The 24,994-nt window shown below is 39.3% G+C and overlaps 12 protein-coding genes across 12 annotated transcripts; 4 read left to right on the top strand and 8 right to left on the bottom strand. All coding sequences in view use genetic code 12, as the record gives it.

The window, feature by feature from the left end:
- Positions 1-1,434: 1,434 nt before the first annotated feature.
- On the top strand, positions 1,435-2,787 carry KGF57_002264 (uncharacterized protein; the record flags this gene model as incomplete). The annotated part of the gene is made up of 1 exon (XM_051751559.1): positions 1,435-2,787. The coding sequence occupies one exon, from the start codon at positions 1,435-1,437 to the stop codon at positions 2,785-2,787; it is 1,353 nt and encodes a 450-aa protein (XP_051609173.1).
- A 4,319-nt stretch (positions 2,788-7,106) lies between these two features.
- Positions 7,107-8,666, bottom strand: KGF57_002263 (cytochrome P450; the record flags this gene model as incomplete). The annotated part of the gene is made up of 1 exon (XM_051751558.1): positions 7,107-8,666. One exon carries the CDS (start codon positions 8,664-8,666, stop codon positions 7,107-7,109), a length of 1,560 nt encoding a protein of 519 aa, XP_051609172.1.
- Positions 8,667-9,873: 1,207 nt separating this feature from the next.
- Positions 9,874-11,838, bottom strand: MNT4 (Mnt4p; the record flags this gene model as incomplete). The annotated part of the gene is made up of 1 exon (XM_051751557.1): positions 9,874-11,838. One exon carries the CDS (start codon positions 11,836-11,838, stop codon positions 9,874-9,876), a length of 1,965 nt encoding a protein of 654 aa, XP_051609171.1.
- Positions 11,839-12,442: 604 nt separating this feature from the next.
- Positions 12,443-12,828, bottom strand: MVB12 (Mvb12p; the record flags this gene model as incomplete). Its single annotated transcript, XM_051751556.1, has 2 exons — positions 12,443-12,750; positions 12,810-12,828. 2 exons carry the CDS (start codon positions 12,826-12,828, stop codon positions 12,443-12,445), a joined length of 327 nt encoding a protein of 108 aa, XP_051609170.1.
- A 129-nt stretch (positions 12,829-12,957) lies between these two features.
- Positions 12,958-13,290, top strand: KGF57_002260 (TMEM14 family protein; the record flags this gene model as incomplete). The annotated part of the gene is made up of 1 exon (XM_051751555.1): positions 12,958-13,290. The coding sequence occupies one exon, from the start codon at positions 12,958-12,960 to the stop codon at positions 13,288-13,290; it is 333 nt and encodes a 110-aa protein (XP_051609169.1).
- Positions 13,291-14,562: 1,272 nt separating this feature from the next.
- RPS3 (40S ribosomal protein uS3) lies at positions 14,563-15,306 on the bottom strand (the record flags this gene model as incomplete). The annotated part of the gene is made up of 1 exon (XM_051751554.1): positions 14,563-15,306. One exon carries the CDS (start codon positions 15,304-15,306, stop codon positions 14,563-14,565), a length of 744 nt encoding a protein of 247 aa, XP_051609168.1.
- Positions 15,307-15,572: 266 nt separating this feature from the next.
- On the bottom strand, positions 15,573-19,562 carry ADE6 (phosphoribosylformylglycinamidine synthase; the record flags this gene model as incomplete). Its single annotated transcript, XM_051751553.1, has 1 exon — positions 15,573-19,562. One exon carries the CDS (start codon positions 19,560-19,562, stop codon positions 15,573-15,575), a length of 3,990 nt encoding a protein of 1,329 aa, XP_051609167.1.
- Positions 19,563-20,192: 630 nt separating this feature from the next.
- Positions 20,193-20,465, top strand: KGF57_002257 (uncharacterized protein; the record flags this gene model as incomplete). Its single annotated transcript, XM_051751551.1, has 1 exon — positions 20,193-20,465. The coding sequence occupies one exon, from the start codon at positions 20,193-20,195 to the stop codon at positions 20,463-20,465; it is 273 nt and encodes a 90-aa protein (XP_051609166.1).
- Positions 20,466-20,721: 256 nt separating this feature from the next.
- Positions 20,722-22,311, bottom strand: KGF57_002256 (uncharacterized protein; the record flags this gene model as incomplete). Its single annotated transcript, XM_051751550.1, has 1 exon — positions 20,722-22,311. One exon carries the CDS (start codon positions 22,309-22,311, stop codon positions 20,722-20,724), a length of 1,590 nt encoding a protein of 529 aa, XP_051609165.1.
- Positions 22,312-22,971: 660 nt separating this feature from the next.
- Positions 22,972-23,409, bottom strand: KGF57_002255 (uncharacterized protein; the record flags this gene model as incomplete). The annotated part of the gene is made up of 1 exon (XM_051751549.1): positions 22,972-23,409. The coding sequence occupies one exon, from the start codon at positions 23,407-23,409 to the stop codon at positions 22,972-22,974; it is 438 nt and encodes a 145-aa protein (XP_051609164.1).
- A 327-nt stretch (positions 23,410-23,736) lies between these two features.
- Positions 23,737-24,180, top strand: RPB8 (DNA-directed RNA polymerase core subunit; the record flags this gene model as incomplete). Its single annotated transcript, XM_051751548.1, has 1 exon — positions 23,737-24,180. One exon carries the CDS (start codon positions 23,737-23,739, stop codon positions 24,178-24,180), a length of 444 nt encoding a protein of 147 aa, XP_051609163.1.
- Positions 24,181-24,262: 82 nt separating this feature from the next.
- On the bottom strand, positions 24,263-24,583 carry KGF57_002253 (TMEM14 family protein; the record flags this gene model as incomplete). Its single annotated transcript, XM_051751547.1, has 1 exon — positions 24,263-24,583. The coding sequence occupies one exon, from the start codon at positions 24,581-24,583 to the stop codon at positions 24,263-24,265; it is 321 nt and encodes a 106-aa protein (XP_051609162.1).
- Between the last annotated feature and the right edge of the window lie 411 nt (positions 24,584-24,994).

Below are 24,994 nucleotides of genomic sequence, written 5' to 3'. Positions count from 1 at the left end.
ATCAACGACGGGCAAAAAGGCCATGCGAAGGACTTTTCTTCCCCCTATTCACTCCAAGCGGGCACAACGAGTAATGCGAAAGCATCATCAATTCAAACTACTGATGTGACTATTGACGAAGATTGAAATTCCAAGCCATTTTTCGGATCTTGAACATTGCGACGTGCACACATGTGTGTGTATGTGAGTGCGAGGTAGTTCCTACACTCTCCTTTTGTTAAGCACAATCAAATCAACATTCTCATTTGGCAAGGAAGATTCTAAGTCTTCAGAAGTGGATGGGCGTAGTTTCGATAAAGAAACAAATCACCCGCGTACACTCCAATCAATCAGTGTTTGCAAAAACAAAAAATTGAATCCACTTTCACTCGTTCACCAAGAACGGGGAGGGTTGGGTCGGGAATTAAACGAAAAAAGCCAAAACATCGAAAATCTCATCAGTTTTTGAAATTCCCCTCATTTTTCGCAGAGTTACATCCTCCCTCCCGATAAAAATCGGTTAGGATGTGAACAAGACTGCGGTTAGAATACACTGCCTCTCAACGAAATTCCAACAGTAAAGTGAAAACTATTTCCATCCGTCTTTGAAATAGAAAATGATATCTGGTCCAGCTTTTTGATTCATCTTTTTTTTTTTGATGTCGTTTTTGCAAGGCTGTTGCTCATCGTCATGGAACACGCAAACAATGGACGATGTTCCGTACCAGCTTATTATATTTTGGACATATGCTTATCGTGGGGCTGTGATTTGTGAGTAGCTAGAAAATAGGAGAAGCCCCGCCAATTACACACACAAACACATGTATGCATGTGTAACGGGTGTGAGGGCGGCGGGTGGTGGTCGACAATGGAATGGGGCAAGGACAGAAACCAGCGAAGAAGGGATCAACACACGCCTAATTAAAAGCGAGGTTTCCTCAACCTGATTCCCTCTAGTTTTTGAAAGTAGGATGTGAGCATATCCCAATACTTAAATTGAGATAACGATTGGATGAATGAATGACGTGTTGCCAAAGAACAAAAAAAGGAAAGGAAGAGTGAAAAGGAGGATATTCTAGTCGATATTTATAAAAGGAGTAAAAAAAAAAATTAAAACTGGCAAGACAAAGACGCGCCAAGGCTAATACTAAGAAAGTTACTACAACACATGTTGTGTAAGTGTTTGATACTTGTGTTTAAAGCGATTCTTTACCGAACTAATTGGAGGGTTATACATCTGGTATGTAAGAGAGACGCGTAAATAAGTATAAAACAGTTGTATTGAAACCTCATTAGTAAATGAGTGTAAATTCCGTAAATTTGATTGCATTTGGTAGCGTGCTGTTTTCTTCTGTGGTTGTTTCAATCAAAATCCTATCTCTCTTATATTGTGCTGTTTCTTTTTTTTTTTTTTTACAACCAATACAAACCACCACTTTGCAGCAAGTTCAATAAATGAAGTATAGAAATAGGACGGAGGCTGGTCCCGATCCAATGATACAGTACAACAACACTGCAAATGAGTCTGATCTTCTACGATACAAACTCAGCCCTGACCAGCTACGACGACTAAGAGAACCACGATGGAGATCATGTTCAGAGCCAGTGACTGGCACCATCACCACCACCACCACACCAACAGCCACTCAGTATATACAACGCCCATTTACTGCAGATAACGAAATCACCCACATTTCTGATAGTGAGGATGATTCGGAGCTACCACCATTGAGTGCCACTTCTCAATCAACGTTTCAAACAAAGTTGAATTCGGTGTTGCCCACCTTCACTATGGAAGATGATTACTTTGATTACGACGGTAATGGAACAGTACAATCTCAATTGAGTAACGAAAACTTCCATAGTGTCGATTTTGCTCTGAATGATGATGAAGAAAATTGTGCCATGGGTAGTGCCGGCCGTGCAAGTGATGCCGTCAGACGAGGAGGGTGCAGCACACTGCGAAAAGCAGGTCCATTGTTGCTGGGGGAAGCTGAAACTGTGGAGAATGCAGACCATGATGACGATGAAGACGTGATCTTGATTGGAAGCAGCCAAGTCGTTGCAGCAAACAGTTCAAGTAGTTTCAACACCGAAATGGAGAGAAATATCGATTTTGAAGAAGAAAATGAAGCCACAGAAGAGTTGGATAAAACTCAATTGTTGAAGGATTTGGCCGATACTCGAATATTGAGTCCAATTCATGAGCAGAAATTTGATCCCAGCGAGATCGAAAGATGTTCAACTCCTCTTGTTGACGACAAGAAGTTGGTCAAAAGTGAATGCGAAAGTGATGCATACGCTATCAAGACTGAGCTGGTCTCGTGCCTTGGTGGCGAATATGTAAAGAAGGAGCTTGAATCGTGTGTCAACGTAAAATCGGAACCAGATGGGGTGGATCTGAAACAAATAACCAAAAGCAATGTAGCAAGAATTAAAAAGGAATTTTTGAATGATGCTGCAACTTTGAAGAAGGAGAAATTGATAAAGCCGTCTCCCACTTTTGAGGTGAAGCGCGAGGAAGAAGAGCCAAAGGTTGTGAAGGAAAGAGAATCGCAAGTACTAGATCCCACAAACAGAGCCGGGAAAGAGGGCAAGGGCAAACCGAACCATAACTCAGCTCCTTTGCAAGATGAAGTTAACTTTTCTGGTGGTCAAGAGAATAAACAACCGGCGCCCAATCGTACCCTCAAACGAAAGAGAATTCCATCCAAACCACTCTCTGCCATTGTCAACACCAAAACGAGAAGAGTGGGGTTATCCAAGATCAAAGAGCACTTACATGAAAGGATTAAAAAGAAGGCGTAATACACGTCGGCACGGTCTAAGAATATGTAGGACTGGTCTTTATACTGACACACTTCTACACTACGTAGGATGTGAATGATAGTGTACATGTACGAAAGCTCGTAGAGTCAAAATTTCATTATAAATGTGAAACCACAACTGAACATTAGCTTTCGCCATCGATTTATCGGGCTAGAGAGTACGTCCACACTAGGGTAGAAAGCTCATTTGATTACTTTGTACCGGCATGACCGCTCAATGCAAGTGTCCCGAATAGTTAATTAGCAAAGAAGGAAAAGAAGGAAAAGGAAGAAGAAGAAGAAGAAGAAAAAGAAGAGAACCTAACAGTGACTTTTGTCGCGATGGAAAGAATTTTTTTTTTTTTTCACTGTACAGTTTGTATCAAATCACGTGATTTCAGTAATGGCCGCTTTGGCAAATTTAACCGTCTAGGAAAAGATTGGAAGTAATCTAATAAAACAAGTAAGAGATTAAAAGACCTTTTATTAAAACATTTACCTCAAACTAAAAGTGACCGCCACTGGTTTTTCCTTCTTGTTATTTTTACACCTTTTGCAATAATCCTTCTTTTCATCGAATTTGGCAAATATGTTGCTCGACATTGACGAGTTGGAGGATCTTCTCGAATCACTCTCCTTTTTCCTCCCGAATATCGACATTATAAGGAATATGTAGTTGTTTTTCTTTTTCTTCTTCACTCTGGGTAGTTGTTTTTGTTCTCTCTGGTTTCGATTGTTGTTTGTGGGTATAAACTTGTGCTACTCAAAAAGCCCTTTTGCTAGTAACACATGATGGATAATACCTTTAAATAACAAGAACAGGACAGACTAGGGTGAAAATGAACAAGGTAGTAGTGTTGTAGCAGTTGTAGTTGTAGAAAAGTCTTTTCAATTGTCTTTAGACTTTGTCTGCAAAAAAAAAAAAAAATTAAAAAGAAAAGGCGAAAAAAAAAATTAGGTACACCGATGAAAAGTATGAACCTTCACAAATATCTCTCCCTTTGAAGAAGACGAGCCCTCTCTTGTCAAATGTAATGAAACACTGAGTCTTTGGAACGTATTCAAATAATTGAATAGATGGAGAACGTGAAAGCGAGATTCAACAAGTTAAACAAAGTTGAGAGAGTGAATTTTATATTCTCGAAATCCTTTAGCTCTTATATATATTTTTTTTACAAACAATAAACAAAAACAAACAAAGATTGTGTTAAGTGCAAAAATGTTAAATCTTTTCTTTTTCTTTTTTTTTTTTTTTTTTCTTTTTACTTTTTTTTTTGCTTTCTTGAGAAATAAATGGAAAAAAAAAAAAATATAAAAGACTTTTTAAATTTAGCAAACACACACACTACAAATTTATAAACAAACCATTACATTCAATTTTATCGCAGAGCAAACTGTAAAACAATCAACTTCTTGACAATAAACCTTGTCCCTCTTCAAGACCCATACTACATTGTGAGAATGGAAAAGAAGCTTTATTTTAGTACCCACATTGGAAGACTACGTGCATACCTGAAAGTACTTCAAAGAGAGAGGTTGTGTTTGTGTGTGTGTCAAATTTAGGTCGGCATGGGTCGGGATACAGCGCGGTGAGGTGGTGGTGGCGGGGAGAATCGTGCAAGACAACAGAAAAGTAAAAATCGTGTAGTCAAGTAGTGGTGCGTCATCTTTTACTAAAGAAAATTTCCCTAATTCAGTTAATACTCAAGAGTTTTGTTGTCTCTGTGTGTGTCTCTGTGTGTGTCTCTGTGTGTGTGTGTGTCTTTGTGCGGATCTTGAAAAAAAAAAATCTTCTATTAAAATTTTTTGCCTTAACTATGCGGGATTTAATTTTTTACATTAACTTCCACAAGTCGTGTGTGTGTGCAACGTTGAAAACTCAATTTATTTAATTTTACACAACTTGTGACTTTGTTTATGTCCAACAAAACATAAAAGCAAAACACAAATACAAAACACCCTCAAATATGAAGAGAGAGGTGGGTTTTATGCATGAGGGTTAGGGCTGAAACTCATTATATGTCTCTCTTTGAATTGTCAGAGACTGGCATTTACCGTTTCCCCTATTTTGTTTAGGTTTTCTTTTTTTTTTTTTTTTTATTTTTGTTAAACCCGCTACACACACACACCAAAAAGTAATCCATATTAAGGAACAACACTGGGGTGGTGTGCATCAATTGACAGAAGTAATATATACACATAGCAGGCACAGCAATCTAATCATGCGTCATGGTATATCACCTAGGCGCAGATGTAAAGTGTAGACCTCTTCAAAAAAATGGACAACAACGGATAATTTTTTTCATCTTCTTGTAAAACTTTTCTCTGTTCTTGCTTATGGAAAGAACCGACGTGCGTCATCAAAGTCTCAGTGATGCTTTTCTTTTTAAATTTTGTTTTTTTGCAACAGAACACATACACACACACACACACCACACATTGGAAAAAGGAGAGAGGAACCTTTGAACCAACTTGATGACCACCATTCTTTGCCACCGCATGACATGTAGCTGTTGTGTAGAGTGGTGTTTTTCTGTACACTCACTAAAGTTGTTCAAGTAGCAAGAAAAGTAATGGCAACTTTTTCTGCATAACTTCTTCGCATCAATATGGTGCAAAAAAAAGAAAAAACAATTCGTATTTTTAAGCAAGATGATGAATATCAGTTGCAAAAGTCCATTGAATTCGGTCCACCATCAAGATGACTAAACCAACACTAATCTCACTCCTCCCGAATACCTCATTTGTCAGTTATTTCATCTATACGTGACACACCCACTTGCAAGAAAAAAAAAAAAAAAAAGGAATAAAAGAGAGAAAGAAAGGAGAGAATTCAACAAAAAATAACGACAACTGCAGGGTTCGAACCTGCGCACGCAAAGCGCAATGCCTAAACCGCTTGCTTAGTAGCTTAGCAGGGCATCTCCTTAACCACTCGGACAAGTTGCCAGGACAACTGAGCCATATGGCTGAATTGTTGGAGAATTTTATTTTGTGGGTACTATCCTATAGTAAACTCACATGATAAACAGCTGACTATCACATGCATTTCACGTGTTGCTTGAGTGATTTTGGCAGCCAAATAATAACACCATTCAAGTTATGAAGAGAACAGCCATTTATACCTGTAAAGAAATACAACATTAATTCATATAGTCTGTTGTACATCACCTTTCCAGCGGCTCTATTTTCCAACCATCATTGAAATTCTTGGCCAATTGAGTAAATAAAGCACCTGAAACCAATTCAATTGTATCTGCTGCTTCAACTAAATCAAAAACAACGCAATGCAAAGGATGGCAACATTTGAAAGCAAACGCAATTAGCTTATCCTGAGGGTTCTAACCCACAATTGCTGAGATTTAATTGGTTTTCGCAAACGACTTCAACATGTATGCATTTGAAGGTTGTTCTGAGTTTGTATTCACTTGTATATCCCATTGAGGGAATATTGTGCTGTATGAAGTGCTCAAATCTACTTCAATTTCGTATAGTTTTGATAATTTTATAGGAACCGGTGACAAAGTCTTGATTTAAAAAGTGAAAGTTCTTAAACATTTGCGATTGCTTGCGAACCAAGACATTAACATGATGGGATAATGGATAGGGGATACTGGTTAGGATGCTCTTGTCGATCAAACTCCTTTTTGTAACCAAAGACTCTTGAGTAAGCTGTTGGACGAGCAACCATTGATCTAGACAATTGTGAACTGACCGTTTGTACCGTATCCATCTGTTTAAGGTGTAATCTTTTAAGCAGCTTCTTTGGCAATTGTCTCTTGAGTGTAGGAAGACGTCTACTCCCTACAACTTGTTTCTTATTTGTAATGGTCCTTTTCCCATAATCGTACCTCTCTTGTTTTAAGTAAAATACAATTATTGTATAAATTTGATGGCTTAATCATGCTCTTTCATTCATCATCTCAAACAAATGGTATTTGTTGTCACTGTAATTTCCTTGTCTTTTGCAACACCTTTTTCTCATTTTAGCGCTACCTAGAGGAGCAGTAGTACAATTTATCTACTTGGGGACTGAAATTAGTTAAAGCTATTGTCACAAATTTGCCATTGGGGAACTAGGGGCTGAGGGGGGGATCGCCAAAAGCTATAAAAGAAGTTGCTGAACAAAATGAATGAAGAATCAAATGAATTTTCACAAGATTTGGATGTCAGCAATTGAATCAATGAATAGAGATTGACTATTTGTCTAATATTAATAAGGGCACTCAAGATTACACAGGGAAAGTCAGCACCCTATATAGACTAAAATAAATATTAAAATGATGTGTCAAACATCCTTAACCATTCTGTGGCACTCCATTATTTTTCCATTTTAACGTGCACCCCATCAAATACGCACATAGTCAAATGGGTCATCTTTTTAGGTGGATAGGAGTAGCCATCTTGCAATTCTATTGTGGCGATATTTTGAGCTAATCTAGTAATGACGTAAGAAGCCTCAGTAAGAGCAAACTGTTGACCCAAACAGATACGAGGACCACCATTGAATGGCAAATAAGCCCAGCCCAACTTCTTTGTCAGTTCTTCAAACCATCTCTCAGGTCTAAACACATCAGCATCTTTTCCGTAGTAATTTGGATCTCTTTGTGTTGCAGCAATGTTGTAAATGACAGTTTTGCCCTTTGGGATGAAAACTGGCGACATGCCGTCTGGTCCACCTCCATGCGGTAATGTGGTGTTTCTTGAAGCCACACGCGAGTTTCTGGGTACCGAGGGGTACATACGTAAAGCTTCATTCAAGACTGCTTTCAAGTATTCACATTTCTTTAAATTTTCAAAAGTGATCTCCTCGATTCTAGCCTCCTTGCCCAAGCCAAACTTGGATTCGATCTCCTCTCTCAATTTGGAGTACATCTCGGGATTTCTTGCCAATTCAAATACGGTGAAGGACAACAATCCAGCAGTTGTATCTCTACCGGCAACCAAGATGTTCAATGCTTGATCTCTCAAAACTTTGGGGTCTCTAGTCTGTTTCACTAACTCGTATAAGAAAACGTACCCGCTATTCTTTTCGAGATCCTCTGGGGTAAAGCTCAAGGCCTTGTTGATGTAGTAGTCACTGAACTGATGGACGACTGCATTGCATCTCCTAAACTCCTTTGGATTGTAAATCCAGTACAATTTCTGCAACAAAGCTCTAGTGGACAAATACAATTGTGACTTGTTGAAAGCTTCTGGGAACTCCAACCTTCCAGCAAAGTTCAAGTCGGTAGTGTCACAGCCAATAGACTCATCTTGTAAAGACGACACACTAGATCCAAATAAAAACTCAGTAGCTGAATCAACAGTAAACCTGAAAAACAATTCTTGAATGTCAAAGAACTGACCTTTATTCTTCTCAATATGTTTCAATAAGAATTGGAAATGAGGTTCCAATGCTTTAACATGAGCAATCTGTTCTCTAGCAAACTGCGGCCTCAACATTGCTCTTGAATCTTTCCAACCTTGATGATCCAAAGTGAAGATACCATCCCCCAACAATGGATCAAGTTGAGCATGTCTGATACCCAAGGAAAAGTCATTAAATTGAGTAGCCAAGATGGCTTTGATATTTTCGGGATCTTTGGTCAAAACAATAGGTGTGCCAAATACATATCCTCTATAGGTGGGGACATCAGGGTGTGGTAATAATTCGTATTGTTCACGATAGTGTTCAATTGAAGTACCCGCTTTCTTGTGTTTTAAAGCCAGGAAACCTTCACATATACCAAAAGTACCGTCATTGAGATAATTTGTGAATGGCTTGGCTTTAAACTTGCGTATCAAAGTTTGTTCATGGATGTAGCTTATGACGAGGTATACTAAGAATACTAAAGGGATGGTGATATACCAGTATGTGACAATTGCTGATTCAATCATGATCTCTTTCTGTTGGCCTTTCTTCTTAATTAATAACCTTGAGTATGTACAGTTTTTGTATAGTTTCCTTTTTGCAACGCTTTGTTTCTGATGGAGATATATACACCTGAATGAGAGTACTGTGATGAACCAAATGTGTTTGATGTACTTTGTAGTACTCTATTGCGTTGAAAGAGTAGAATTGATTGATATATATATATATATATATCTTCAGTTCTTTAGATCATCTTTCAACTAGTCACTGTTACATTATAGTTGATATTACTACTGTTTGTTTAACTCATCTTACATAAACTCCACCTATATGGGCAAGAAAACTTTAAACAAGAACAAGTCAATAAGCAACAAATAAACTAGAGCTTAGTAGTAACTGTGTTTGTTATAGAAATGGAAAGTAAATAGTTAGTATTGTTTTTAAACTCCGTTGCAGCATTACCCCTCATTTTCTTACAATCTTTTATTTTTCTTTTTTTTTTTTTTCCTTCTTTTTGTGTCACTGTTATGTTATCATGTGAATAATATACCCTTTTTTTTTTTTGTTTCTTTGATACTGCCACACAGAGAGTAAAAACAGTTCAAACCTTAAATTATAAAACTACAACAGCCTATAGGAGACTTGTTATTACATTGTGCTCGACACAACGACGTAACCTTATTCTACATCCAATGTACTACTTAACACTCTTAATAGAAAAAAAACAAAGTGTTAAGACTAGTACTCTTTATCAGTTTCCCTCAAATTTGAATGTGGATCTTAATCTTCCCTCAGTGGATAAGAGGCACCGCATGACAACACAATGTTACATAATCACATTTGGAAGTCCTGTTATAAATCTGTAAATATCAATCTACATAGAATCCCCACACTGTCATACTTAGGATTTAACGAACTCCTGAAACTACACAAAACTATTCTCGGAGTTTAGCACAGTTCATACTACAACACATACACCACAAGCGCATATATGTTTAATACCGTGAATACCAACAAAAATGCCACCATCATTCATCAGAGGAGACACTTTTGTTGAAAATTCACGTGAATGGTGGTGAGATGCCCACATTGAAAACATCAAACACATACGAAAGGAGAGAAGCACATGGCGATAAGGATTTCAAGAGCAGGTTTTTTTTTTTTACAAACGGAGTAAATCAAATGCTTACAATGTATATTTATGCTATTCTATGCTCTTTATGCCACTCCATGCTATAATCCCATCCATGCTTTAGTAATTTTATCGTACTTTGCAAACAGTTCATCGTCGATATTAATCGTCACTCCCTTCACTCCTTCCTCCATTGGGTTTCCAACAGTATCGTAAGCACAGTAGTATCTCTTACCCTCGTGCCTCATTCGTTCAGAAACAAGACCTGACTGTTCAACCCACGACTCATTGGGCTCTTCGAAATGATGCACATACACAATACTAGTTAGTGTTGGTGGTTTGATAATATGCTCAATTAGTAATGGATTGCGTGAAAGCTTGGTGACTTCATTGTAATTAACTCGGGTCATTTCTGTTTTGTTTGGATCGTTAGCATCAAACAAATTAGCCACCAATTCAGTATATTTGGTCACATATTTCTGTTCAAAAATATGCTTCATTGAGTTTGGATGCTCAAGTGCATTTTGCAATTGATCTGACGTGATGTATAAAAGTGAAACGTCATCAGTTTCTGACAATTGTGCAAATGAAGATGAACAGATTTCATAAGTGTTTTTGGCATCTCGTGGCAAGTTCTGATCCGGTGTATAAATACCAGCAATAACAGGATAGTTGTTGTTGAATGTAATCTCTTGTCCTGAAACTTCTTGCCCAATCCAAATCAAGTCAGACATAGACTTGTGAGTGAGTCTCAATTTTAATACGTTGTAAAAATGCAAATTCACTGTAATGAGTAAACCCGAAAGACTTTTCAGCTTGTTCATGACGATGACACTGGTATCAAGAATATTTCGAAACAGATGCTTGAAGAATCTTGAAGTTGCAACAGAAGAATCGGGGGCTGACATGTTGAAAAACTTGACCTCATTTGAACTTGGTGGCAAGTGATGCTTCAACAATGCCGTAATTTCATGAAATCCAGGAGTAAACTTTTCCCGATCCAAAAAGGGACGTGATCTGAAGAAAAATCGTCCACTCGATTTGTACTTTATGTTTTGAAATAAGCTTTCGAGGTTGCTCAAGGGGATTGCCTGTTCTGTCAACAAGATCACTTCGCCAAATGAATTAAACATTAAACTCAACACTGGGAGAACCACCCCACCATCCATTGACTCCAAAAAGGGAAACTTTTTTAATTGCAATGTTGGTTTTAAATCGACAAATGAAACTTGTTGAGTAAAAGTGGTTGAATTTCTAGCTGCAGAGACGATTTTCACCCTCTCCTCGTCAGAAAGTGATAAATAGGCTATTTCAATAGGCAATTTATTTTCAAGAGCAATCAAAGAGTTGATCAATCGACACACATTTTCAACTAGTTTCGATTGGGTGGGAATAACAATTCCTTGACCTTTGTTTGCAACCAATGATTGAGTGACGCACCCTTCTACTTCATTCAGCCTCACTTCACCATCAGCAGTAGTGACCAATGGTCCCCTATTGGTCAACCAAGGGTACAACTTTTGTTGAACTTTTTCGCAATTGCCTTGACCATGCACCACTTCACTGGCAAAACATTTCCCAAACACCTTCATATGTCCCACTTCGCCAAACATCCTCTCCTCCAACCCAGAATATTCCCTCGCGATATCGGCAAACTCTAACGCAATTTGCTGATCATACTCTTCCTTCCAATCCGCAGTCTTTTTGTATTTCCTCTTTTCCAGTCGTGTTCTATCCCTGATCCATTTTTTCCGTTTATATACATGTGGATCAGGTTGGAAACTATTCCAGAAATTGACATCAAACTCAGCCAATTTAGCACTTTTGAAATACAGATCACACTTGTCCTGCAACGGTAGACTCATGAATCGTTGTGCTTTAGTCGGCACTGCCAATTGGGCAAAAACAGGATTTTGGAAGGTGTTTCTACTTTTTATCAAATCAAACTTGTGACTTGGTTTCACTTCCACAGGGGTAAACGATCTCTTGTGGTAGTAGAGTACTAAGGCCAATGCGAGAAGTGAACATATTGATAGAATTTGCTTTAAGCGGCTTTTGTATCTCATGCTGTGGTTTGTATAGACCCTGATAAAAGTTACGTATAACTTCATTTCTTTTTGAAAAATTATTTTTGGTACCTTAAAATCTCTCGAGGCGAGAAGAAACAAATCGAGTTAAATTTTGACAAAAACTTCGAAATTTTCCAAAAAACTTGCCTCCCCCCCCCCCCCCACCCCCCAAACGCGGACGCGAACGCGGTTCTGGTATCACAAAAAAACAAGGTGGAAGGGTTGCGTGGGATAAGGGCAGATATCACTACAATTTTTTTTTTTTGATACTGAACATGTTCCATTGATTGAGTGGCTGAATACATGAATGACTTTCTTTTTGTATATCTATCTTTTGCAATGAATGTCCCCCGAACTTGAGCGCACCATTAATACTTTTCGAGTGCGACCAGCACTCAATTGAATGCCCCTCAGATACACTTGGTAACTTCGAGCGGCCATTAGGGGTGCTGTGGACTAAACTGGCTCTGAAAACTGCCTCTTAGTAAAAGTCGCAACGTTTCTTGTACGCCACTTTGAAGCTTCCTTTGAATCGATTCCAATCAGGTAAACATAGAGACTTTTCGAATCAATCAGCACAAGCTGTGAATTCAAGATTTGGTCACTTCTTTGGGGTGAGAATATTGTAGTCGAACCCCGGTGCAACTTTGGTGGTCTGTTCTTTGATCCAGGACTCATAACTTTTCACAGAATCATCCGTTCCCAGCTCATTCGCAATCTTATTTTTGAGCTGGTCTAAGTCATTGATCCATTTGTCAATGTCCTCCTTTGATATGTTGAGATTTGGCGGAATGACAGTTTGGGACAATGTCGGCAAGAGTTTGCTGTAGTTGGCTCTCAACGATATAGCCTTTGGTGGTTGATAGGAAGGGTTTTTGATTAGTGGTACTTGTTTGAGGACGGGATCAGCTAAAGAATACTGTTAGCAAAGGCATTGTTAGAGCTGGCTGTCGATGTATCCAACGTACGCTTATCAGCGTCATCCATGTTGTTTTTTGTGAAAGAGCTCAATGATTGTGTATTCGTTTCAATTCTTCTTTTTTTTTTTTTTTTTTTATGCTCACTCCTTGGTTTCAAACAGTTCCACCACCCAAACATAACAAACCGTATACATAAATGGGAGTAGACTATCCAACTATCATTTTGTCAAGCCTCTGTGCTATTGGTGGCCTAATGGGATATTTTCGCAAAAACTCATTGCCATCATTACTTGGAGGATTGGGTGTATCAGCATTGTACGCAATTGCCGGTTACATCATAAACCTGAATGGCAGATATGGAGTTGAATTGGCATTAGCGGCCAGTATTTTATTATTGCTTGCAGGGTTATCAAGATCCATTACTACAAACTTTCAAAAACCAGTTCCACTTTTATTGTTGGCATTGGGAATTTTATCGGGTGGGATATATTTTAAGAAATTAGGAAAGGTTCAAAGAGTTGCTAGATGATTCTAAATGGGGTGGAATGGGGTGGAATACGCAATGAACGGGTCTACAGTATTGAGATTAACGTGTTGAATGCAATTTTTTTTTAGAGACCTTTATTGCTATCACACACGATGGTCTACATCATTGAAAGGTTGTTTTTTTTTCAAAGATTTGTTATGCCATTATAATGAAGTTATATAAATAATAGAAAACCTAGAACTGAATCTCTTTTACATTAACCAATGTAAAGTGTTAACACATGATTGAAATTATTGGATATGGATAATCGACATTTTCCTATCTGTAGCGGCCCTTATGTGTTGCACCTCAGGGTCGGTTGCTTTCGATTTCGGTGAAGTGACTGGTGACACGTTGGGGATGACGTATGGTTGATTGATCTCTGAGGTAAGTTTTATAAAATGCGACATTGTATATGAGTACTGCTTTTGGAATTATAGAGAAAGAGAAACAGTCAAAAATTTTTCGAAAGGTTGGAGGCGTGGTACTTTTAACTCATATTTATATTACTCGTTGCAGAATAGAGATCTGATAATGGGCGTGTGATTGCATTTCATGGAGATATAACTCCGAAAGTAAAAACGGTGATTCACCTTGGATCTTTGTGTCATTTATGGGGAACCCAAAAGTATTTATATTTTTTTTCCCCCTATCGCCGAAGATTACATCATTTTCTCGGGAATAAGGGATGCATTTATGCAAAGTGATCATTTCGTGTGTGTGGTGGGTGTAATGACATGACTATTTCACGTAGTCACACACTGAAATCAGCACAGAGCAGACACCTTTCACCTTTTTTTTCACTTGCGACATGTAAGTAATATCTTTCAAATATCCGAGCTTCGATTTGATTCTGGGTCATCCGATATATTTTTTTTGTGTGTGTGTTTTGTCACGGCTTTTCACAAAAACGGAAAAACTCCGAACTTTATACCGACACGAACACTCACACGAACGCATACACACGAACACATACGCATACACACACACTATAGATTCACCTTCAAGACGTCTCTACGCTGCCCCACTTGATCGAAACATACCGAAACAAAATTTCAAGAAAGAGAAGAATACGCGAGGTAGTCTAGATGGTTGTACTCATGGGTGTACCAAAAGTATTACAGTATGTGACTGATCCCTGTTCGTCAACAACTCTTCACCAACAAACAACAACACCCACTTTGATCCACATATATTCCTCTCTCAAATAATCAACATCCTCTACACTAGCGATGATTAAAACTCTTTTATATTATTACAAAAGTGCTAACTAATCTAAGCAGATGCTTCAACTTCAACAGTTTCAGATTCAACAACTTGTTCTGGTTGTTGCTTATAGTTCTTGACGTATGGAGCTGGGATAACTTCATCTTCATCCTTAGCTTCAGCAATCTTAACGGCATCTGGCAAGGCTCTTGGACCAAATCTGTTAGCAGCAGGGTCCTTCATAATCTTAACCTTGACACCCAAAACACCTTGTCTCATCAAAACGTGTCTAATGGCAATATCAATGAAATCGTTGGTTGGTTGACCAGAGTGGATCATGAAACCGTCAGCGTATTTTTGAGACTTGGCTCTAGCAGCTCTCAATTTACCGGAGATGACAACTTCAACACCCTTGGCACCGGCACCCATAGCAAATCTCAATACACCGTAGGCGGCTCTTCTGATTGGCAAACCGTTCAACAATTTAGCCTTCAAAGCTTCGGCTTGAACTGCAGCTGACAATCCTCTTTCTTCAACTCTTTCAGCGTAAATGGCAATGCCTTCTGGTGACAATTTGAATCTCTTGACAATCAATGAGGTTAACTCGTGGATTCTTCTACCTTGTTCACCCAAAACACCTTGAGTGTTGGAAGCCTTGACAATGATTTCCAATTTAGATGGAGTTTTTCTAACTTCAACACCAGCATAACCTTGTTCGGCTAATTCTCTGGTGAAGAATTCGTTTAATTCAGCGTAGAAGACACCGTCAGCTACTAATTTCTTCTTCTTGGATAAGATAGTTGAGTTGACCATTGTTGTATTTGATTGGGGATTGGAGATTAGGGAGGAGTCGTACTAGAAAGGAGGTTGGATTTGCTTTCGCTATTTTTCGTTTTCAGATTTTTCACTTTTGTTGAAGTGCGCGCGCAAAAAAAAAAAAAAAAAAAAAACAACCCAAAAAAAATAAAAAAAAATTAGGCGTGAATTAGGGCTGAGCCCTAACCAACAGTAAGTACCAAAGCATCATCTACCTGTACAAACATAATACTCATTCTTTTTCGTTATTATACAATACTATCTTAGTTATCACCAACCCAGGCTCTTGCAGATTTGAACAATTCAACCCATGGCCCATACCCTTGCCACTCTTTGGCTTGTGCGTGTGGATACCACGAATTACCCTCTTTACGAGTAACTCTCTCCGGATGAGGCATCATGGCCAATACTCTTCCGTTTGCTGAACTTATACCAGCAATAGCATTAGGGGAACCATTGGGATTAAATGGATAAGTTTGCGTAGGATTTCCGTAGTTGTCAATGTAATGAATAACATCCAATTTAAACTCCTCTTTATCCTTTGGTGATTTGAATTGAGCACGTCCTTCACCGTGTGCTACAGCGATTGGTAGTCTAGAGCCCTTCATTGTCTGCAAAAAGATGGAGTTATTGTTTTCCGAAGGATCAACCTCAACCATGACGAATCTGGCTTCATATTGCTCCGACAAGTTACGTTCAAATGTGGGCCAATGATCAGTTCCAGGAATCAACTCGGCAATTCTACTAAAGAACTGACACCCGTTACATGCACCAAATGCAAAAGTATCAGTTCTATCTTGGAAAAACTTTTTGAACTCGTTTCTGGCATTTTCATGGAACAAGACAGATTTGGCCCATCCAGCACCAGCTCCCAAAACATCACCATATGAGAAGCCACCACAAGCAGCCAATCCAACAAAATCATCCAAAGTGACTCTTCCTTCCAAAATGTCTGACATAGTCACATCATACACATCAAAACCAGCCTGTTGAAAACTCCATGCCATTTCTTGTTGCGAGTTGACACCTTGTTCTCTCAAGATAGCTACCCTTGGTTTAGTTTTGTAAGTTTTACGTTGCGCAGGATTGAATGTCAACTGATAGCTAATTCCGGGGTCCTTGTCATCTGCAATTGCATCGTACTCTTGTTTAGACGTAACTGGATTATCTCTCATCTTTTGTATATGGTAAGAGGTGTTGCTCCACAATTGTTGCAAATGAGCACGGGTGGAGGTGTAAATAGGCGCACCATTGTAAGAGACGTTGATCGCTTGATTGTGGAAGTTAGGCTTTCCAATCACCTTGATGAATTCCTTGCCCATACCGTGATTGGCAAAGATTTCTCTAAATTTGATCAAGTCATGTAATCTAATTTGGAAAACAGCACCCAACTCTTCATTGAACAATTCAGTAAATTGATCTTCTTGAGCTTCTAATGACACATCCAACCCACATCTTCCAGCAAAAGCCATCTCTAATACGGTCGCAAGCAAACCACCTTCAGATCTATCATGATAAGCCAAAACAGGGAACAGTTTGTGCAATACAACCAATGACTGCAAGAAAGCCTTCAACACAGCATTTGAGTGCACAGTCGGAGCAGAATCGCCAACTTGTTTATAAACCTGCGCCAATGCAGATCCACCAAGTGATTTCTTGTCCTTTGCAGCCAAATCAACAAGAACCAAGATGGAGTCTTCGGCATGTTGAAGTTCTGGTGTCCAAGTGTTGGATGTGTTATCAACGGGGGCAAAAGCAGTGATTGTCAATGCCAAAGGTGCAGTAACTTCTTTGTCGTCCCATTTCATTTTCATACTCATCGAATCTTTACCAACTGGGATTGAGACTCCCAACTCTGGACACAAGTCAAGACCAATGGCTTCAACGGCTTCGTACAATTTTGCTCCTTCACCTGGATGACTTGCAGCAGACATCCAGTTGGCAGATAATTTAACGTGATCCAAAGAAGGTACATCGGCGGCAAATACGTTCAACAATGATTCAGCTACAGCCATTTTGGCCGAGGCACTAGCTGAAATCAATGCCAAAGTTGGTTTTTCACCCATGGCCATGGCTTCACCTGTGGATAACACTGTTTCACCTAAAGAAGTTGCAGTAACACCAACATCTGCCACTGGCACTTGCCATGGCCCCACCATTTGGTCACGATCAACCAATCCAGTGATAAATCTGTCACCAATAGTGATAAGGAACGATTTCGAACCTACCGCTGGCAACTGTAAAACACGATCAATAGACTCGCCAATGTCCAACTCTTTAGTTTCAAATGGCCTCAATTTCAAATTTTCAGTAGTGGCAACACGCGACATCTTGGGTGGTTTACCAAACAACACCGACATTTCCAAATCAATTGGTGTACTTTTCAACAATGAATCAGTCAAAATCAACTTTTGCTCTTCGGTGGCTTCTCCAACAACGGCAAAAGGTGCTCTTTCACGTTCACATATCTTGGAAAACATTTCCAAGTCTTCTTGCGCAACACCCAAGACATATCTCTCTTGGGACTCGTTACACCAAATTTCCATTGGAGACATTCCTGGTTCTAAAGATAAAATTGATCTCAATTCAAACTTGGCACCTAAATCATTATCATGAACCAATTCAGGTAAGGCATTGCTCAACCCACCAGCACCCACATCGTGGATGGATTGGATTGGATTACCCTCCGCACCCAATGAAACACACGCATCAATAACCTGTTGTGCTCTTCTTTGAATTTCCGGGTTACCTCTTTGCACAGAAGCAAAGTCCAAATCAGCTGAACCTTCACCCGAACTGATGGATGAGGCAGCACCACCACCCAATCCAATCAACATCGACTGTCCACCCAAAACGATCAACTTGGCACCAGGGGTGATTTTTTTGTTTTTCAATGCCAAGCCTGGTCTAATGGCACCCATACCACCAGCCAACATGATTGGCTTATGAAAACCTCTAATTTCAGTTTCCCCCTTTGCATTTTCAACCTCAGTAGTCAAAGTTCTAAAGTAACCATTGATGGCTGGTCTTCCAAACTCGTTATTGAATGCAGCTGAGCCAATTGGTGCTTCAATCATGATATCCAAAGAGCTGGCTATATGGTTTGGTTTGCCAACTTCTCTTTCCCATGGCTGTTTCAAAGTTGGTATATTCAAATCGGAAACGGTGAATCCCGACAATCCAGCTTTTGATTTCGAACCTCTTCCCACTGCACCTTCATCTCTAATTTCACCACCTGAACCCGTGGCAGCTCCAGCAAATGGTGATACAGCAGTTGGATGGTTGTGAGTTTCAACTTTAACCAACGTTTGGACACTTTCTTTGATCGATGTCCATTGCTTGGTTTTGAAATCTGGTGTGAATAAGTAGCCCTCAGGTCCTTCAAAAACAGCCGCATTATCAGAGTACGCAGAAACTGTGTATTGTGGGTTCTTCTCATGAGTGTTTCTAATCATCTTGAACAATGACTTGTCCTTTTTCTCTCCATCGATAGTCCAGTCAGCATTGAAGATCTTGTGACGACAATGCTCGGAGTTAACTTGAGCAAACATAAACAATTCCACATCGGTTGGGTTTCTGCCAATGACCTGTGTGAAAGCGTTTGTTAAGTAATCAATCTCACCTTTATCCAACGCCAACCCCATTTCTTTGTTGGCTTGCAATAAGTTATCTTTGCTGCCTAATAGATCAACTTTAACAAGTGGTTTAGGCTTGTAATGGGCAAACAAATCATCATACTTGGGGACATCGTTATCAACGTAAAGTTTCTGAGTCATTCTATCAAACACGGATGTCAAGATGTCACCGGACACGGTGAATGTTTCTCCATTTTGAGTTTTAAACAATAACGATAAACCACGTTCAATTCTTTCAATGTAATCACCCAACCCACAAATTTGGGCAATATCGGTTGCTTTGGAAGACCACGGAGATATAGTACCTGGTCTGGGCAAAATCTGGACAAACTCTTCTGATCCTTTTGCTTGAGATTCACCCGTGGACAATTTAATCAATTCACCATTCAACGGATTTGAAGCATCGACAGGATTATCATAAGTTAACAAGATTTTCAACAATTCCAACTGCTTCTCAGTCAATGACTTCTTGAGAGACACGTAGTGTGTGTATTGACTAGCAACTTCTTGAATCGTGTTTGGTTTTTGGGATTTCCTCTCAATTTCTTGAATCAAGTTGTTGACTCTAAACGGAGACAATGCCTTTGGTCCTGGCAAAACAAGAAGCTGGGAACTCATCTTCAATCTATGTAAAAGGTGACTGAGGGGAGGGGGGGAGGTTGTATTAGTTAGTGTTTAGCTGCCAAAAGGTAGGCAAAGGTTGTGAGTTGAACCAAAGGAAAGATCAGAACAGAGTCAAAATAAAATTTCAGTGAAGAGATAAAATTAAAAATGAGATGCGCTCTTCTGAGCGAGCACGTTCTGCATAGAATATGAGATGACTATGACTCTACAAAGTTTTTGCAACCTTTCACCACCAATACCAACATAGCTTGTAGTCCACGTCATACCTAATGCCAGCAGTCTCTAAATATAGTTGATTAGAGCAAAGGGGCACACAACAACTGAAAGAGTGAGCTGCACATTTGTGAGTAGGCAAAAACAGAAGGACCTGCCTAGTGGACAAGTTTCCGAGTCATGTCTTGTTAAGCAATGAGAAGGAGTGTTTGGCAACTACTTACTGTACCAACATAGTTTGCTTGGGAGGGCTTGTGTTTGGGAGTACTTAGGAGCTGCTGTCTGTTCCAATTTGCGTATCATTCCGACAAACCTTTCAGACAGTGACGCACCAAAAAAAATAAAAGAACAAAACAAAACAAAAAAGGCTTCTTATCTCATCTCTCCTTCTAACTCCATCAGCAAGCAAACATGGCTCAAGGGAACTTGAAACTAAAATCTAAAGGTCCAGCCAGAGTAACAAAGAAACAACAAAATCCCAAAAGAGCAGCTCCAAAGATCATCAAGCCCAAAAAGCAAACAGCAAAAGAGGCACAAAAATTGACAAAGATCCATCAAGGTCAGTTGATGAAAAGTACCGAAAAGTTGATTGCAAGTAGAGTCGGCCATTTAGAATTATTGAAGGGCACAAGAAGAGAAATAGAAAAGGAAAACAAAGCGGATGCTAAGAAGAAGAAGAAATGAAGAGTGATGAAGAGATTTTGTGGAATTTTCCTCAAGATGGAAGCTGGTTCCCACAGTCGAGGGATATTGATGCAGCAGCAATTGCGGAAGCATTGAGCACATTGTGTGAGACTATACCGGAGTCGAAAAAGTCAGTATTGTGTCTCCCCCCACTCACTGCACTTGATCCGGATACTGTGAAGATAAGAAAACGCAGGAGAGAATAACCCATGGTCTCTAAGGTATCTTTTATAATAGTATATACACAAGTGCTACTCTATGTTGGAATAGATCTATACGATGCATCTTCAGCTTCCATCTCCAAATTCCTTCTTTTGATATCCTTCTCTTGGGATTTCACAAATCCAATCAATCCCGCACCAAACACAAATGTCAAACTGACCAAAATTGAGTTGATTGGGGTGGGGTTCATATGGAAATACTCCTTAGTTGTACGATCCATCACTTGTTGCAAAATGTTACACACTCCACTAATGGCAATAATTGCCCCATAAACAGTGCCAAAATTATCATATCCAAACACTTTGGCACAGAAATCCGAAACTGCTGTATAATAAAACGGACGATAAATGACAAGAACAATGATACCTGCATACGTACCCGGGATCCATGATAGTAATCCCATCACTCCAATGAATAATGACATCCCTGTTAGGATATACAACACCGCCAACGTTGACAAGTTATCCAAAATGAGACCAATGAATGGGATCGAACATATTCCGCCCAATGGTAAAGCCAAATCAAAAAAGTGATTAACGGTTGTGGCAATTTCTTCATCGCCTCCATACAAGTAAAAAATCTGAGCTTTAATCGTGGCAACGAAAAAGTTTATACGCAACATTTGGATCGTGGTGAAGAATGTCATTAGGATAAACCAAGGAGATTGCAATTGCTGTGAGATGGGGTACCCATGTAAGACACCAAATACACCTCCTGACGATGACACCAATTTTGTATCTGCCTCTTGCTCATAAGACGATTTAATTGAGTTGTAAGAAGCTCTTGATAATGTAGATGCTCGTCTACTCACACCCGAGGGTCTTCTCATTAAAAGAGCCGTGGTTTCCGTGATTGTTGGTTGGTAAAGATCATCTCTAGTGGTAATTGCACTTTCTCTATCCTCGGGATGCAACAAGTCATCATCCAATGGTCTTCCAGTTTCATCAATCCCTGTTTCGGCAATTTTCGCCAAAGTTCCCACAGTCTTGTATGAGTCCCTTGGCATAATGAACACTTGACAAAGAAATATGAATGCCGGCACAATCAAATAACCCGTGAAAAAGTTGCCAACTGATATTTCACCAACGCTAAAGTAGTAAATACGATACATCAAAAACAATGCTGATGATGAGTCAAAAGCTCCTGTTAGCAATGCCAAAATTAAACCTGAATTCTTGGGAAAGCTATTGGCAAGTTGGAAACAACTGATAAACACAAATGGGCCACCAAGAGCTAGTAAAGTGTAACCAATCAAATATCCATCAAGAAAAGTCAGGTCATGCGCAAATTTCAAACTTAATGAGCCCAAGGCTATAATGATCGATCCAACAATACCAGTGATTTTCGGTCCATACGTGTCCAAGATCGACCCCACAGGCAACGCACTAATATTTGTCACCATACAAGCAACTGTAAACAACAAGTTCAACGACAAATCTTGATCAACACATTTGGTTTCTGTTGATTTCGTTCCCACATCACATTTCGATTCATAGATGTGTTGAGAAATCAATATTGGTTTTAGTGCGGCAAACCCAAATACCGGACCTGCTGCTGCTAGACACCAAAGAATGGCACACGCTATTTGAATAAGTCTGGTTGTTAACGACGGAAGTTTGGACATGGCAACCGAACTTTTATAATTCTTTGTAGACAATTAATACGTGAGGAAACACTTAGACAAAAAATGAAAAAAAAGAAAAAAAGAATAGCAAGATGGAACGCAATGCTATGCAAGATGTAAGACGACGTGCAGCAGATGGCTCTTTATTTATAAAAAGGATATGGGTGGTTTGACGTGTTTGTAGGTTTCTTTGGCTTGTCAATGGAATTCTCCGATTTTTTTCTTGAAATTAATTTCCACTTTTGTGTTTGATTGGCTTTGCCTCTTATCTAGATTGCTCTTACTATGTCGCAGCAGCTAGAACAATCTTTTATTGGTCTAAATAAAACAAACAAACAACAACCAAACTAGGCGAAACCGTGCTGGAATTGTTTCGAACTTTGTTTCAAAAGTTAAGAGGCTGCACATTACTTCCAGCTTTTCGGGTACTGCCGGAGAATACTGAGAGAGGCTTTTGTGTAGAAAACACTGTATGTTTTCGTTCTCTCAGCGATATGCCGTGGCCAAGAGGTGGTCGTAGTTTTGAATCCCAGAATGGTCTTTTACTAAAATCTACACTTTTCAAGAGATGAGATGATCAACTTATTTTGTGTCTTCAGTAGACTATGCATGTATATAGGTTCCTATATCCCTCTTTTGAAGGTACGCTATAGCGGTCTCTTAAAACGGAGACTTCTCATCCTCGAAAGCTCGATATTTGTTTTGCGACCTCGTGACAATTAGATATAGATGATGGATACAGATGGCAATCATATTGAGCACAATCAAACCAGCCAATGCAAAAAGAAACTGCATCCACGATTTGTCATAAATGGGTGTGCTTTTCAGATCTGATGTTTCGGAGGAGTCTGAATTTGAAGTAGAGGAGGAGGTGGACGAGTCATCTCTCTTGTCAAAGTTGGATGCATGTGTAGATGTTTGAAACGGAGCTGCTGCAAGGTTGGTTGGCTGAGGCACGGAGTAGCATAGAATATACATCGCTATTCCTGCTAATAGGAATGTTGCAAATGCAATTCTTGCATACTTTGCATTGATTGCTTTGCTAGTGGCTTCGGTGGTAGTTGTCTCTTTGATACTAACCTCTTTTTCACTCATCATGGTGTAATAAAGAGCACAGATGGTAAGTGGTAATTACTAACAGGTAGTCTCTCTTCCCCCCCCCCCCTTGAAATTCTATAAATGGAATCGTTATTGAATGTCTATGTTTACAAAATACACCAATTGAGATATATTTGTAATTACTTGCACGACTACAATTACTCTTATTTCTTTTTCGTTTTTTTTTTCGACCACAAAAGCAACGAAACCATCGAATCGATTTTTCATCTCCTCTCAGCAAAACAGAAACACAGGTGGAGTGGTAAAACAGAAAACGACCAACACCACGAGCATTAAACACACCAAGTGGAATACGTATATCTTAAAATGTCGGGAGTGTTATTTGAAGATATGTTTGCAGTGGATTCCACTGATCCAGGAAGGTACAACAAAGTGTGCAGGATAACGGGTCATTCGTTAACTTCAAAGGACATTACAATCACATTGGACATAAACAGTGAGTTGTTCCCTGTAAAAGATAACGACTCGTTAACGATAACTTTGGCATCAACGCTAGGCAATGAAAGTTCAATGATTACCTCAAATGGATCATGGAGGCCACCAAAGCAAGGGGAGAGGTCATTGGCAGATGATTACGACTATGTTATGTATGGGACTGTTTACAAGTTTGAAGAGAATGCTGATAATGACAAGATGTCGGTTTATATTTCATTTGGTGGGTTGTTGATGAGATTGGAAGGTGGGTATAGATCGTTGAGTAATTTGAAACAAGAAAACGCCTACATCTTGATACGTCATTATAATGTATAAGTATAGAGTAATATAAAAAGTGTAATTTTGATTGAGGAGGCTGTCACCTTCCATGTAAGTGTTGTCTATGTACAATCTGGACTTACATAAAGTCTGCATAACTTTTGGCGTAGTATCCAGTTGAAATTCCTCCTAAAGCGAGCAATACAAGTGGGACAGGCTTTTTAAACCCAGTTGAGACAGATCTCGACAACCCAGCAGCAAGTAAAAGGGAACTAGTACCCAAGGCCAATTCAATACCATAATTGGCGTTTTGGTTCAACAAGTAACCGGATACTCCGTAAAGTGTCGCAACTCCTAATCCTCCAATTAAAGAAGGCACTGAGCCTTTACGGAAATAACCCATAAGGCCACCTACGGCACAAAGTCCTGACAAAGTAAAAGCTGGATGATCGATTCCCATTGTGGTGTAGCGATATTAGATGGAGTGATATGCGGTGGTGGTGGTGGTGGTGGTGTGTAAGGAATTGAGTGCGAGTATATTGCCTTGAACTATTAAATGGAATGGAATTCCCCCCCGCCGTCGAATAGTGGGATATCCACGTGACGCAAGAAAAGAATCAGTCGCCAGTTTTTTTTTTTTCTCTCTCTCTCTCTCTCTCACAATGTTGATGTTGTTATGAGGGCTTTTTATTAATTAGGTTGATTCACGGGTTACACAAGTTAGGAAAGTGATACGGATATAAAGAAATTGAAACCAAGTGTCGTTTAATTGCATCAAGACAAACACTTGGTTCAAGTGGACATTTAAGATGTAATGAGAGATTCTGATGGTGATGGTTGATATATCACCAGATTTTTACCAGCCTTTAAT

This window comes from Candida theae, assembly GCF_024610275.1.
Source record: "Candida theae strain CBS 12239 chromosome Unknown scaffold7, whole genome shotgun sequence".
NCBI classification, from domain to species: Eukaryota; Fungi; Ascomycota; class Pichiomycetes; order Serinales; family Debaryomycetaceae; genus Lodderomyces; species Lodderomyces theae.
Note: the sequence above shows the minus strand (reverse complement) of the source record. Positions and strands in the feature narration are given on the sequence as shown.